General features: G+C 32.1%; 1 protein-coding gene across 1 annotated transcript in view; it reads left to right on the top strand.

The window, feature by feature from the left end:
- Window positions 1-13,440, top strand: part of Stk31 (serine/threonine kinase 31) — a 75,406-nt gene that overhangs the window by 40,685 nt on the left and 21,281 nt on the right. The window contains exons 14-21 of the mRNA XM_046463567.1: window positions 1,464-1,583; window positions 2,953-3,084; window positions 5,642-5,743; window positions 7,105-7,185; window positions 9,052-9,177; window positions 9,777-9,902; window positions 10,084-10,170; window positions 11,350-11,499. Of these exons, the coding sequence (XP_046319523.1) occupies window positions 1,464-1,583; window positions 2,953-3,084; window positions 5,642-5,743; window positions 7,105-7,185; window positions 9,052-9,177; window positions 9,777-9,902; window positions 10,084-10,170; window positions 11,350-11,499 (924 nt within the window). The remainder of the gene's footprint in view (window positions 1-1,463; window positions 1,584-2,952; window positions 3,085-5,641; window positions 5,744-7,104; window positions 7,186-9,051; window positions 9,178-9,776; window positions 9,903-10,083; window positions 10,171-11,349; window positions 11,500-13,440) is intronic.

Below are 13,440 nucleotides of genomic sequence, written 5' to 3' on the forward strand. Positions count from 1 at the left end.
TTTCTTTTGTTAGAAAGTATTAACTATTAATTACTTTTTTTTTACTTTTTAAAATTATTTTTAATTACTTTTTTTTAAAGAGAGAGGAGAGAGAGAGAGAGAGAGAGAGAGAGAGAGAGAGAGAGAGAGAATTTTTAATATTTATTTTTTAGTTTTTGGCGGACGCAACATCTTTGTTTGTATGTGGTGCTGAAGATCGAACCCGGGCCGCATGCATGCCAGGCGAGCACGCTACCACTTGAGCCACATCCCCAGCCCAGAAAGTATTAACTATTAAGATGGTTTCTTTTGCTAACTAGGAAGTATTAAGACTGATCTGATCTTTCCTCTTATAGTCCTGTTTGAAAGAGTAACACTTGAAGTTGTAATCTGTATATAGTGCAAAATCTTATTCTTCTGTAGGGTGGTATTTTCACTTTAATAGAACATTTCACACTTTAAAAGCTAATATTTAATTCAAGGAAATCTCTCTTCATCTGAGTGGATCAGCTTTCTATATCATTTGATTCTTGTGTTTATTGTATATAGTGACTTCAATTAAAAACAACTAAAAATTTGGGAGAGCTTTGGAAGTAGACACACAGGTTAATTAGTATTCCCTTTTTTATTGTGTATAATATGTATTCCTGTATCAAATTTTATTTATTTTTATATGATGCTGAGGATTGAACCCAGTGCCTCACACATGCTAGACAAGTGCTCTACCACTGAGCCACAACCACAATCCATGATATTTCCTTTTTTTAATCAAGAATTTTAGTAAATTACTAAAATAATTAATAATGAGAGTGACTTTTTTTCTCTTTTTCTTCGTTAGCTTGGCTGAGGGTTTATCAATTTTATTTGTTTTCAAGCAAACCATTTTGTTGATTTTTTAAAAAATTCTTTTTGTTTCAATTTCATTGATTTGGGTTCTGATTTCAATTATTTCCCATTTTCTACTGCTTTTGATATTGATTCCAGAAGAGTATTTTGTAATCTTAACATTTCTCATTAGGATGCTCATTAGTTGTTCAAGTTGCTTTCCAAAGTCTCAGTGATTATGCTTTTCATTTTACTTCTTTTCTTTTTTACTCTATGAACAACTGAATTTTCCTTTTGTTAAATAGGTTTGGTTGGTGTTGTCAGGTATGATATAAGTGGATGTTAATAGATGATTTCTACAATGAGTGTTGAAGTTTTTTATATTGTTTGTTTCTTTATTTAGCAGGTTAGTATTCCTGATTTTCTTTAGCATTTATTCCAGACAGCTTCGGGGATAATATATAGAGTAATAGGGGTAAAATTTTCCATTAAATGTCTTTAATATCAAGGTTCTATCTAGAAAAAAATTGTTCTTGAGAAGTCATTTGAAATAAATATAGTAATTTAAAGGTGTAATTTTGAACTTTATTTATTATTATTGAAGATTTTAACTATTTTTGGCTATTCTCATGTATGATTCCACATGTGATTTTATTTAGGAGCAAGGTGATGCAGACAAGGAGATCATTTTAAACACTTACAGTCAAGTACTACAGAAAATCCGTTCAGAGGAAAGGCTCATTGCCACAGTACAATCCAAGTACAGGAACAGTGCTGAGGTTGGATTTTGTTTTGTCTTAATGTTCTTCCAAATTGATGCTTTGGATTTTTTTTTAACATTTAAATTTTTCTCTAGTAGTTTAATTCTCATTGGGTCAGTAAATTATTATTGCTGGGAAAACTATAGCTGTAGTTATAAGGTATATAATTGAATTCACTATAAAGTGGGAATGATGATTTTTATTGATATAAATATATGCATATGTATGGATTTATGCACATACATATGTATGTGTGTATTTTTTTAATAGCTGGGGATTGATCCCAAGGCTGCTGTACCACTGAGCTACATCTGTAGCCCTTTTTATTTTTATTTTGATATGTTCTTACTAAGTTTCCCAGGCTGGCCTCAAATTTGCTATCCTCCTGCCTAAGACTCTCAAGTAGCTGAGATTGCAGGTGTGTGCCTCTGTGTCTGACTAAATACATTTTTTATTAAGTCTAATATCTTTGATTTTCTTATGTATTTGAAAACATAATTGTTATTCTTTTGTCCTTTGAGAAAGATTCATATTATTTCCTTTTTGAATGGAGAGAAAATATATACAGAATGCTTATTATAATGTTTCAGTAGTATATTATGAGCATTTTCCCATATGATTAATGATTCTTTTGTGCTGTCATTTTGAGTAAATAAATCATCATTCCTATATAGAAGTATAATGTTATCTAACCTTTCATCATATATGTTGGACATTAAGGTAACTTTTTCTCCTGCCTTAAAAAAACACAAAAAACAAAACAACACACTTTTTTTTTGTTTGTTTGTTTTTTGTTTTGGTATCAGGGATTGAATCCACGGATTCTTAAGCACTGAGCCACATCCTCTGCCCTTTTCATTTTTTTATTTTGAGATAGGGTCTCACTAAGTTGCTTAAGTTGCAGAGACTGACTTTGAACTTGCAGTCCTCCTGGAACTCAACCTCCTGAGCCACTGGGATTACAGGTGTGCACTATCATGCCTGGCCCATAATTTTTATAATCTCTCAGATTCCTAAAATTTTAATTCCCACATTATCATGAATGAAAATTATTAAAACTTGGTACATATAGTCAAACCATTTTGGGAAAGATTATTTCAATTTACATCCTCACTAGATATTCCAGTTTGCATCCATATTAACAATGTATGTCTTATTGTATGTCTTAGTTGAAGTATTGACTTTGTTACTTTTAGTGCTGAAACTGAGATTTCTTGAAGTGTGGATAATTAGGAAATTGGTAGAATTGTCTTGTTGAAAATTATAGAATTTTCAGAGTATTTCAGTTGTAGTCAGATCTTGGAGAAATAATAAATGGTCAGTAAGTAACTGTTCAGTTAATATTACTGTCTGTTGTATTTGAAAATATGGTAATTCTTTCTCTTAGTTTAAAAAACAGATTATTGAATGTTTAAATAAGAGCCCCAGTGTGGATCACTTGCTGTCCATTAAGAAGACACTGAAAGGCTTAAAAGCTCGACTAAGATGGAAGTTGGTTGAAAAGAATAATTTGGAAGAAGTAAGGAAAAACAGTTGCTTCTAACTGAACTCTGTACCTCATTTTACTAGAGCTTTATTCATAAAAGTTGTATATAAATATACTTTTTAAAATAAGAGAGCTATTACATTTATGTTTTGTTTTATATACTTTAGCTTTTTTTCTGAGTGTATAAATATTTGAGACTATATTAACAGTGTAAACATTCTCCCATTTAAGTAAATTTTTTATATTCTTTTTTTTTTTTTTTTGCCATGCTGGGGATTGAATTCCAGCATGTTGGACAAGTGCTCTATCACTCAACCATATCACATTTCTACCTCTTAAATGTTCTTTAAAAACATTTTACATGGCTTCCTTGGTGTTCAGTAACATGAACATTTTGGAGTAATTTTTAAGACTTTTTTGCTTTGAACTGTTAAGACTGTCTGTTGTAGTATAAAATCTACTTCATACAGGTGATAAATAGGGTACTTCCCCAAAGGTATATTTTTTAGATCATGGTATCTTTTGTTTACTCTTTTTTTTTAAATGACTGGACATAATACTTAATACTTCTTTCTTTTTCTTTGCTTTCTTTCTTTTTTGCTCCTGGGTATTGAACCCAGGGGTGCTTTTACCACTGGGCTACATCACCAGACCCACCCCCATGCTTTCCCCCCTTTTTAAAAAAAATTTAAAAAATTTTATTCTTATTTGTTATATATGACAGCAGAATGCATTATAATTCATATTACACATATAGAGCACAATTTTTCATATCTCCATCCCCAGCCCTTTCAAATTATTTCTTTTGAGACAGAGTCATATAATATTTCTTGCAAGTATTTTAAGTTGTTTTCATATGAAAACAGATGGAGGGATTAGGGTATTCAATCTCAACTAACCTCTTTAGGCTTGAAACATTGTGAGTAAACTGGCAATTCTCTGTATTCTCTTGAGGATTTAATATTTTTACAGAAGGAATCTATTATGAATTAATCAAACTTGATTATCTCTCTTCATCTTCTGAACACTTAGTTGGTAGTGGAGTGGTAATTATTCTAGAACTAATTTCATAGTTTAAGAGTTTTCCAGCTTTATCCTATTCTGGACTGTGGGGAAGGTAGGCCTTTTCAGTCTAATTTTTCAATATTTGGAGAAAAATATATAATTTTTAAAGCATATATATCTTTTTAAACAATATTTTTTAGTTGTAGATGGACACACTTGTAGGGCATGGCTGCCTGCTTCCTGGTCTTGAGGCCACACATGCGCCTGGGACGGCTCCTGGCGATTAGCCAGGAGACGGTGGTGGGCGGTGACGGAGGAGGTGGACCACCTCCAGGATAGGTCCAGGACTCTTCCACCCTCTGGACAGCTCTTGCCTTCCCTTACAGACTATGGGATGGGTGTACATGTGAACTTACTCCACTCCTCTGACCTTTATTCTGATTGGCTCCTGTGCAGTATATAAGCTGTGTGTACTTCCTTATTAAATGAGATCCTGCTTTGACTATTCTCCCTGGCACGTTTGATTGTCCTCCCAGGAGGGAGGGCTGGGTGCTGGGGTGTGGGCCGCCAGTAGACCTTTACCTTTCTTGTCTTGTCTTGGTCAGGGCATGCTTTTCCCGCTGGTCGGGGGCTAAAAACCCTGACACACACTACCTTTATTTATTTGTTTTATTCATTCATTTATTTATTTTTATGTGGTGCTGGGATTGAATCCAGTGCCTCATGCATGTTAGACAAGCGCTCTAATATTGAGCCACAACTCCAGCCCAAAGCATATATATCTTTTAAAAAATATTTATTTATTTATGTATCTTTTAGTTTTGGGTGGATACATTAGGTTGTTTTTATGTGGTGTCCAGAATCGAACCCAGTGCCTCATGCATGCTAGGCGAGCACTCTACCATTGAGCCACCACCCCAGTCCTAAAAGCATATATATCTTTTAAGTTGGCTTTTTAATTAAAACTTCATTAGGGTCTTACAGAGTGTTTGTGAGTTCTGAATAATTTTTCCTGTAGTAGATTATTAACACATTGACTATTGTTTTTTACAGTTTGGTATGTTGTATTTTTAACCAAGTCTTATGTAAAAAACAATTCCAGGTAATTCAATTTTGATTGCTGTTTGAACACGTTTACTTTATGACTGCAGTTTGTCATCTTTTTTAAAAAAAATTTTTTTTAATTGTTGATGGACCTTTGTTTTATTATTTATTTATATGCAGTCCTTAGAATTGAACCCAGTGCCTCACACATGCTAGGCAAGTGCTCTGCCACTGAGCCACAATCTCAGCCCCAGTCATCTTGATCTTTGAGAAAATCTACAGCAAATTAAAAGACCAAAATAACTCTGTAATTGATTTTTATCTTTATTGTTTATAGTTTCTTCCTGTAGGTTTTGGAAAAAAATCAGTGTTAGAATAAACTGAACTAAGTTTACTTTAACAAGTATTATGATGGTAGGTACTGAAGGATGCATAGATATCACACAGAATGATTTACATAGAAGTTGAACTAATTTTATGGGAAGACTTGATTTTAGTCTGCTTAAATCATTGTAAAACCATTTTTTCTTTCTGATTAAAGTCTGATGACCATGATGGATCTGAGATTGAAAAAATAAAACAAGAAATTACTCAGTTGCGCAACGGTGTCTTTCAGGAAATTTATCATGAAAGGGAGGAATATGTAAGTCTTTGATTCTTTGAAATTTTAAATCAGATTTTGCTCTATAAATTGAATTAAAATACTCATTCTATAAAATGGACTGTAATCACAAGGCCAGAGGTATTATCTTGGCATAAAAATGTTTATATGAATTTAGAAATTTATTTCTTTTTTTCTTTTGACAGTGCTGTGAATGAAACCCAGGGCCTCACACATTCTGGCAAGCTCTTTATCACTGGGTTATACCCCCAGTGAAATTAATTTATGAAAGAATAATTCATGACCATACCAATGTGGAAATTATAAAAAAGGAAAAGACATTACTTATAACTTTCTCACCTAGTGGTAGCTTAGTTAGTAGTCACAATTAACTTTTGACTTCCTTTTACCCTTTTTTTTCCTGTTTGTTTTCAGAATTGAGATTACAGTACACACACACACACACAAACAAAGGCATCTTTTTTTGTTTAACATAAAGCATAAGAATTTCTTCAAATAAACCTATATGAACATCACTTTAGCATAATGTTTCAATGTAAACATTAATGGAACAACATTCTTTATTTTTGGTGAATGTAACATGGAACTACCTGTTTTTTTGAGAAAGTTGTATCTTAAGTCATTCATTCTACCCCTAATTACTGTTACCTTAGAAGAATTCATCAGTGTCTTTTCTCTTTAAAAAGGAAAAAATATTGTACTTTATGTCTGAGGCGTATTATAGAGAAGAAGTCAATTTACAGTGCTATGAAAATAAAAGTACTATAAAATAATAGACATTTTAAGTGTCATGCTTTAATTACCAAACTCATCTGACTATATGTAACACCTTATGAATCTTTTGATAAAATTTATAAAAGTTTAGAAGTTTTTCTTAAGCATGTGACATGATTTTCCTTTTGTAAGGATCTTTAGTTTTCACATTTGCTTCAGAGTGAGTGATGCAGAGCTATGTACTTATTTTTTGTCTCAGGCTTTTATAATTTTTTTCCTTCTAAATGAGACATGCATTATTTTAAAATGCTACCATGTTCTTAATATTTTAGGAAATAATGACAGTTTATTATTCAAGTTGATATAGTATTATACATTTTCATTTTAGTTTGGAAGTGAGTATGAACTTTGACCTTAGGCTTATATATGTATACAAGGCATAAAATTGATAATTAAGTTTTTCTTCTATTTGTAAGGTGGTAATTTTGATTCAAGGTATCACTTGGTTTTTGCTTGGTATTTCTGAAAAATAGAAATCAAAATTAGGATCATATATCTTATTAGATATGTAAAAAGACTGATGCTGACATACTGTATTATCCTGAAAAGGAACACATAACAATGAAATATGTATTGATCTACAATAAAAAATTACATTTTTAACTTAGGAGAAGCTGAATAGCTTGGCACAGAAATGGTTCCCTGAGCTGCCTCTGCTTTATCCTGAAATAGGATTACTTAAATACATGGTAAGCTTTGTTTCCCCTGAGAATTGCTACTCTGCAGAGAGTGTAGAAAAGTGATAATGTTCAGACTGTATTTCAGTGTTAAATTTATAATATCTTTTCTATAAAAATAAATGTTTCTGATGAACATTTTAAAATATTATTAGCACCTTTTCTCAAGACTGTCTTAAAAGTAGTTGCACAGTGCAGATCTGAATTTTTATGTTCATTTACATATTTTTCTCTATTTTCTCTTCATTCTCATTCAGAAGATGGTATGGCACTTGTTTGTGTTTTTTTTTTTAAATGATAAAACAAAATTTTAACTGCAGTTTTGAGAGTTATATAAAAACAGGATACTGTTAGTCATGAGTAATTTAAACCTAATGTGATTTTCAAGTTAGAGCAGGTTGGGGGAAAAAATTGAGAGAAGAAGGTTAAGGTAGAGTTGTTGAGGTGGGTTTTGTTTTCTAGGCAGGTCAATTCAAAGTCTGGGAGATTAACATTAGACCTGGACAGTATGGAGCAGGATTGGTAAATTCTGGCTCTCAGGGCAGAATCTGTTCTCTCTTTGTGTTTTATTGTCTGTTAGGGATGAGGAACTAGATGAGGTATAGTTGTTAGTTGGTATTTAGTGGTTCTAGGACCCCCCCACCCCATCCTAAATCCAAGATGTTCAAATTCCTTACATAAAATGTTTTAGTATTTGCATGTAACCTACATGTATCCTCCAGTATACTTTAAATCATCATAGATTACTTATGATACTTAGTACAGTGTAAATGCTGTGTATTGTTTAGGGAATAATGACAAAAAAGTCTGTGCATGTTCAGTACACACACTTTAAAAAACATTTTCAAGTCACAGTTGACTGCACAGATTTGGAATACATAGATATGGAGGGCCAACTGTATTTATTCTTTATGATTGTCATTTAATTCCATAATAAACTTAAATATAGTATTGAAAGGGATGTTTGTATAAACACATGAGTTTACTCTCATATAAGATCAAAATTTCTTAAACAATTAATATAAAGTCTTTACAGACTAGACATGAAAATGATGAGTTTTACCTGCAGTTATGCAACTCTAGAGTGTCTCATGTTGTGTAGGTGTTTATGTATGCCATGAAATGAAAATTCATTTCTAAAAATATGTTAATCTTCTTTATTGTAGAAGATTATAAAAGGTTTTAATCATGGTTTATGGCAGGCTTTAATGATTTTAAGATGATTAACTGGGAAGTATTCTCTGGACTCCTTTGTAGGTTGATTATATGTATTGTGGATTACTTAAATATACTAATGTCACTTAACTAGGAAATACTCCTCTGACCCTTTTTACTAAAACTACAAAGCAATAAAGTGATTTATAATATTAACTGTCAGATTTTGGTGTGAAAATTTATTCTTTTAAAAAGTTGCAGAAATATCTTGTGGAATTAAAACATTTGAAACCTAGTTTCACTTTTGAGGACTTCAAACAGAGGCAGAGGTGTTAGAATTATTTGATGGTAGTTACAATTTTCAGATTTCTCATTCCTATTCTACAACTACTTTGTCATTATTTTAGTATTTTGCAGAAAACCATGAGGTTTTTCAAGTAAACATTAAGTTTTCTTGGCAGCCTATCTGGTTAATCCCAGTCATCTGTAGTATCTGTTCTAGAACTGTAACAGTGATTATTATATGATGATTACACTGTGGGTATGAGTTCAAGTCAGAAACCAGAAAAAATACAAAAAATTTTCAACATTTTTGTTTTATTGGTTTTTCTAGTAGGGTTGATGATGTTCATTCCATTTAACAGCATGTAGCTAACTATGTTGATGATTTAAAAGTGCTAGACATGGTTAAATTCTACAACTGTAATAAAAACTTGTGCGTAGAACTCTGGTGGTCTTCTTACTATGAGCTTGGAACGAGATATTCTTGATGCTGAGCCCATGAAGGAACTTAGCAGCAAGCGTCCTTTGGTGTGCTGTGAAGTTAATGGGCAGACAATTCTTTTAAAGGTAATTGCTTAAGTTCTGATTTGGGGAGTTTTATAAGTTGGGAAGTAGTGATGTTACTTTTCAGGAAAGAAAAAACTCACTTTTTATTTTATAAAGGATGTAAGTTGACTGGCGTGATGATGATTCTTTTATTTTGGTTGCCAGAATTAATTTTGACTCTTAAATTTCCTTCAATTTTGTAAGTAGTATCGGTCTTTAGTGGGATTCACTGCTTTTTTTTTTTTTTTTGGTGAAGTTATTACAATCTGTCCAATAGCCTTTTAAGATTCTGCTTTATTTTTAGATTTCCTTTCAAAATCTCTGCTATGTTGCCAACACAAGCTCCTACTTCTTAATTTCTTTTGTGATTGATTTGTGACACTATTAAGTTAGCCTTAGTTGCTACACATAATAGAATGTGCATAGTAAGCTACAGGTAGAATTATTTTTTCTTTTCATAATTATAGCATTCAAAGCAGAAAAAATACTTACAAAATTAGAATAGAAAATAATAAAATGTAATCTTATTTACTTAAAATTATTATGTTTAAGGGGAGTGATCTGTAATTAGAGTGGGATTTTAAATGTTGGTATTACCAGTGTCTCTGTCTTGATACAAGGGCTATTCTGTGGATGTTGACACAGAAGCCATGGTGATTCAGAGGGCAGCTACCTATCACAGAGCTTGGAGAGAAGTTAAAGAAGATTCCGGGTTACTGCCATTGATATTCCTGTTTTTGTGTAAGGTAAAGTTCTTATGCTTATCTCTTATAGACTTAATATTTATATTAAGTTTTGGTTTCCATGTTTTAGAGCAGTAATTCATTCCTTCTAACATAAGCTAAAGTTATCTTATAGAATCAGTGTGTAATAAAAATATGTTGAACAATATTTAACTGGAGTCACCTTCTCTGTTTTGTTTCTTAGTCTGATCCTATGGCTTATCTGATGGTCCCATACTATCCTAGGGCAAACCTGAGTGCTATTCAAGCTAGTATGCCTTTAACTTCAGAAGTAAGTCAAAACAATTTCCATGGATATATTAATGAGAAAATAACACCTAATATTTAATATCTAATATTTATTTAGGTCATCCTACATGTGATACCATGTAAAATTTTGACTTGTGTTATTTAATTGTCTCATCCACTCTGTGATGTGACATAATTCTATTATACAAATGAGAAAAGTGAGTCTTTGACTTGCACAGTGTCCCTCAGGCAGAGATACAGTTGGGACTTGAAATATATGCGTTCTTGGTTATTAATCCCAAACTTATAAATTGTTAAGCTATGTTATATGTGAATTGCCTAGTATAGAATTTAGTATTATAAGCACTTAAGTGTCAGCTTTAATTTTTATCATTGTAAATTTATAATTTGGACTACCCAGAACATTATTTTCAGTCTCTTCTAGTTGTTTTATGTGGTTGTCATTGTCATCTAAGTTTTCTTAGACACTGCAGAATGTGTATATATTTGTATACTTTTGCAGTCATACACAGTCACCAAATATACAAGTTACATAATCAGGGCTTTATCTGGCCTTTAATTCTTTATTTATGATTTATTCTCTTTATTGCCTTTTTGAAAATTGGTGCATTATAATTACATGCAGTAGTAGGATTTGTTGTTACCTATTCATATGTGCATGCAATAGAACAATATGTTTTGGTCAGTATCATTCTCCATTCCCTTCCCTTCCCCTTCTCTCATCTCTCCTACCTACCCCTGCTCCACCACTTCTACTCTACTAATCTCCCTTGTGTTTTCATGAGATCTCTCTACCTTTTTTCCACTTCTTCTCTCTAGCTTTAATATATAAGAGAAAATATATGGCCCCTGACTTTCTGACTTTATTTTGCTAAATACTGCTCTGAAGTTCCATCCATTTTCCACAGATGATATAACTTCATTCTTCTTGTTGACTGAATAAAACTTTATTGTGTATATATACCACATTTTCTTAATTTGTTCATCCATTGACGGACATCTAGGATGATTCCATAATTTGGTTATTGTGAGTTGTGATACTGTAAACATGGGTATTCATGTTTCACTATAGTGTTATGCTGTATTCTTACTAAAGGTTTATTTGGAGGAAATTTTACTCATTCTGAAACAGTCTCTTAACAGGGAAAAGATTCACGTGTTAAAATGATTTGCCTATTTTCTAACCTCTTGTTACCTATAGGAAGCTTTAAAGGTCATGAAAGGTGTTGCCCAGGGCCTGCACACATTGCACAAGGCTGACATAATTCATGGATCACTTCATCAGAACAACGTATTTGCTTTAAATCGTGAACAAGGAATTGTTGGAGATTTTGACTTCACTAAATCTGTGGTAAAATATCAGTTTTACAAATAAGTTCTAGACTTTTATTTAATATTACTAGGCAGTAAGTCAGCACTTACGCATGATATAGTAATTTATTGTAAGACCTGTGCTTTCAGTTAAGGTGTGTGATGTAGTATAAGCAATTACCTGTTGTCAATCAGGTGCTAGAACAAGAGTTTCCAAGTTTTTGCATTGTATATTTTTACCATAAATATTAGGAGCAACCTGAGATTACATTCAATAGTATTGACAACATTAACTATTTTACCATTATCTGGAAATATTCAACCACTAGGAAATGTACAAGAACCCCTCTTTGCTGGTGTCCCCTGTTCCCCATAAATTAAATATAAAAATACATACTTTTAAATTTTTGATTAATAATGTGCACTTTAGAAACCTGGGAACTTTGGACTTTCTTATTTAGTTTAAATTCTGACTCAACTACAATGGCTCTTAATTTGGAGGCTTATCATCTTAGTGTACACAGAGATAGCAAGAGATTGCAAGAGTTAGCAGAGTTAGCAAAGATCCAACAATTAAAAGCATATTGTGAAAAAAACTTCATAGAATTGGCAGTCTCAACATAGTCTTGAGGGAACAAGACTCTTTATCTAAATTGACAAATAAAAATCATTTATTGTGTACAGCATATGTTTTGATATGTGAAATGACTGAATCAGCAATTCCTATTTTAAATATACCAGCTTTATTGAGATATCATTCACCTGTTATAAAGTGTTCAAATTAGTAGTAGTTTCTAGTACATTCTAGAGTTGTGTATTGATCAACACTGTCTACTTCCAGAACAATTTGTATCACTCCCAAAAGGAAGTCCCATACTGATAAGCAGTCACTCTTCATTTCTTCCTCTATTCAGGCTTTTGAAAAAACTAATATGTCCTTTATCTCTGTGGTTTTCCTATTCTAGAGATCTGAATAAATGAAATCATAGAATATATAGTTGTTGTGATTGTCTTATATTACTGTATAGCAGTTTCAAGGTTCATCTGTGTTATAGAATACATCAGGATGGCATTTCTTTTTATGACCAAATATAATATTTCATTGTGTATATATATATCATATTTTGTTTATTCATAAATTGATATTTTAGTTTTCACTTGTTATTATGAATAATGTTGCTATGAACATTAATGTACATGTTTTTGTGTAGATACGTTATCATTTCTTTCAGTAGGAAAATTACTAGATCATATGGTAACTCTTTCACTATTTGAGGAATCAAACTGTTTTAAGAGTAACTATCATTTTACATCCTCAGAAGCAATGTATAAGGATTCTAGTTTCTCCATGTCCTTGCCAGCTTTTGTTATTATCTGATTAATTCCCTTTCACTACTATATTATAATGTCTTATACTTTGGTCATCTGCAAGTCATAGGGTAATGCCATCAGTGTATATATAGTCTCAGTGGCTTTCATATGGTACCTTAAAAAGATTAGAAAGTGAAAATCTAAAACTGTAATGAAACAGGATTTATATAGATTGATTTGGTAAAATATTTATTTTAGCATATTAATTTATCTGAAAATTGAGATGACATCCTGAGAAAAATGACTAAATGATGAGTTTTAAAAGGTTCTCAGCATTTTTTTTTTGTATCAGGGATGGAACCCAGGATGCTTAACCACTGAGCCTCTCCCTGGCCCTTTTTATTTTTCATTTTGACACAGGGCCTCACTAAGTTACTTATGGCCTGGCTAACTTGCTGAGGATAGCCTTGAAGTTGTGATCCTCCTGCCTCGGCCTCATGAGTTGCTGGGATTACAGACATGTGCCACTAAGGTTATCAACCTCTAGGGATCCTGCCCAGTTTGTCTTTTGAACATATCATTTATACAACTGTAGATATGACTACTCTTAAGAATTACTCTTCCTCTTTTTCCTTATTTGTTACCTGTTATTATTTCCCAAAACATTGTT

Source organism: Marmota monax, unplaced genomic scaffold, assembly GCF_021218885.2.
Source record: "Marmota monax isolate L192 unplaced genomic scaffold, Marmota_monax_Labrador192_F-V1.1 WCK01_AAM20220418_F8-fsc00057, whole genome shotgun sequence".
NCBI classification, from domain to species: domain Eukaryota; kingdom Metazoa; phylum Chordata; class Mammalia; order Rodentia; family Sciuridae; genus Marmota; species Marmota monax.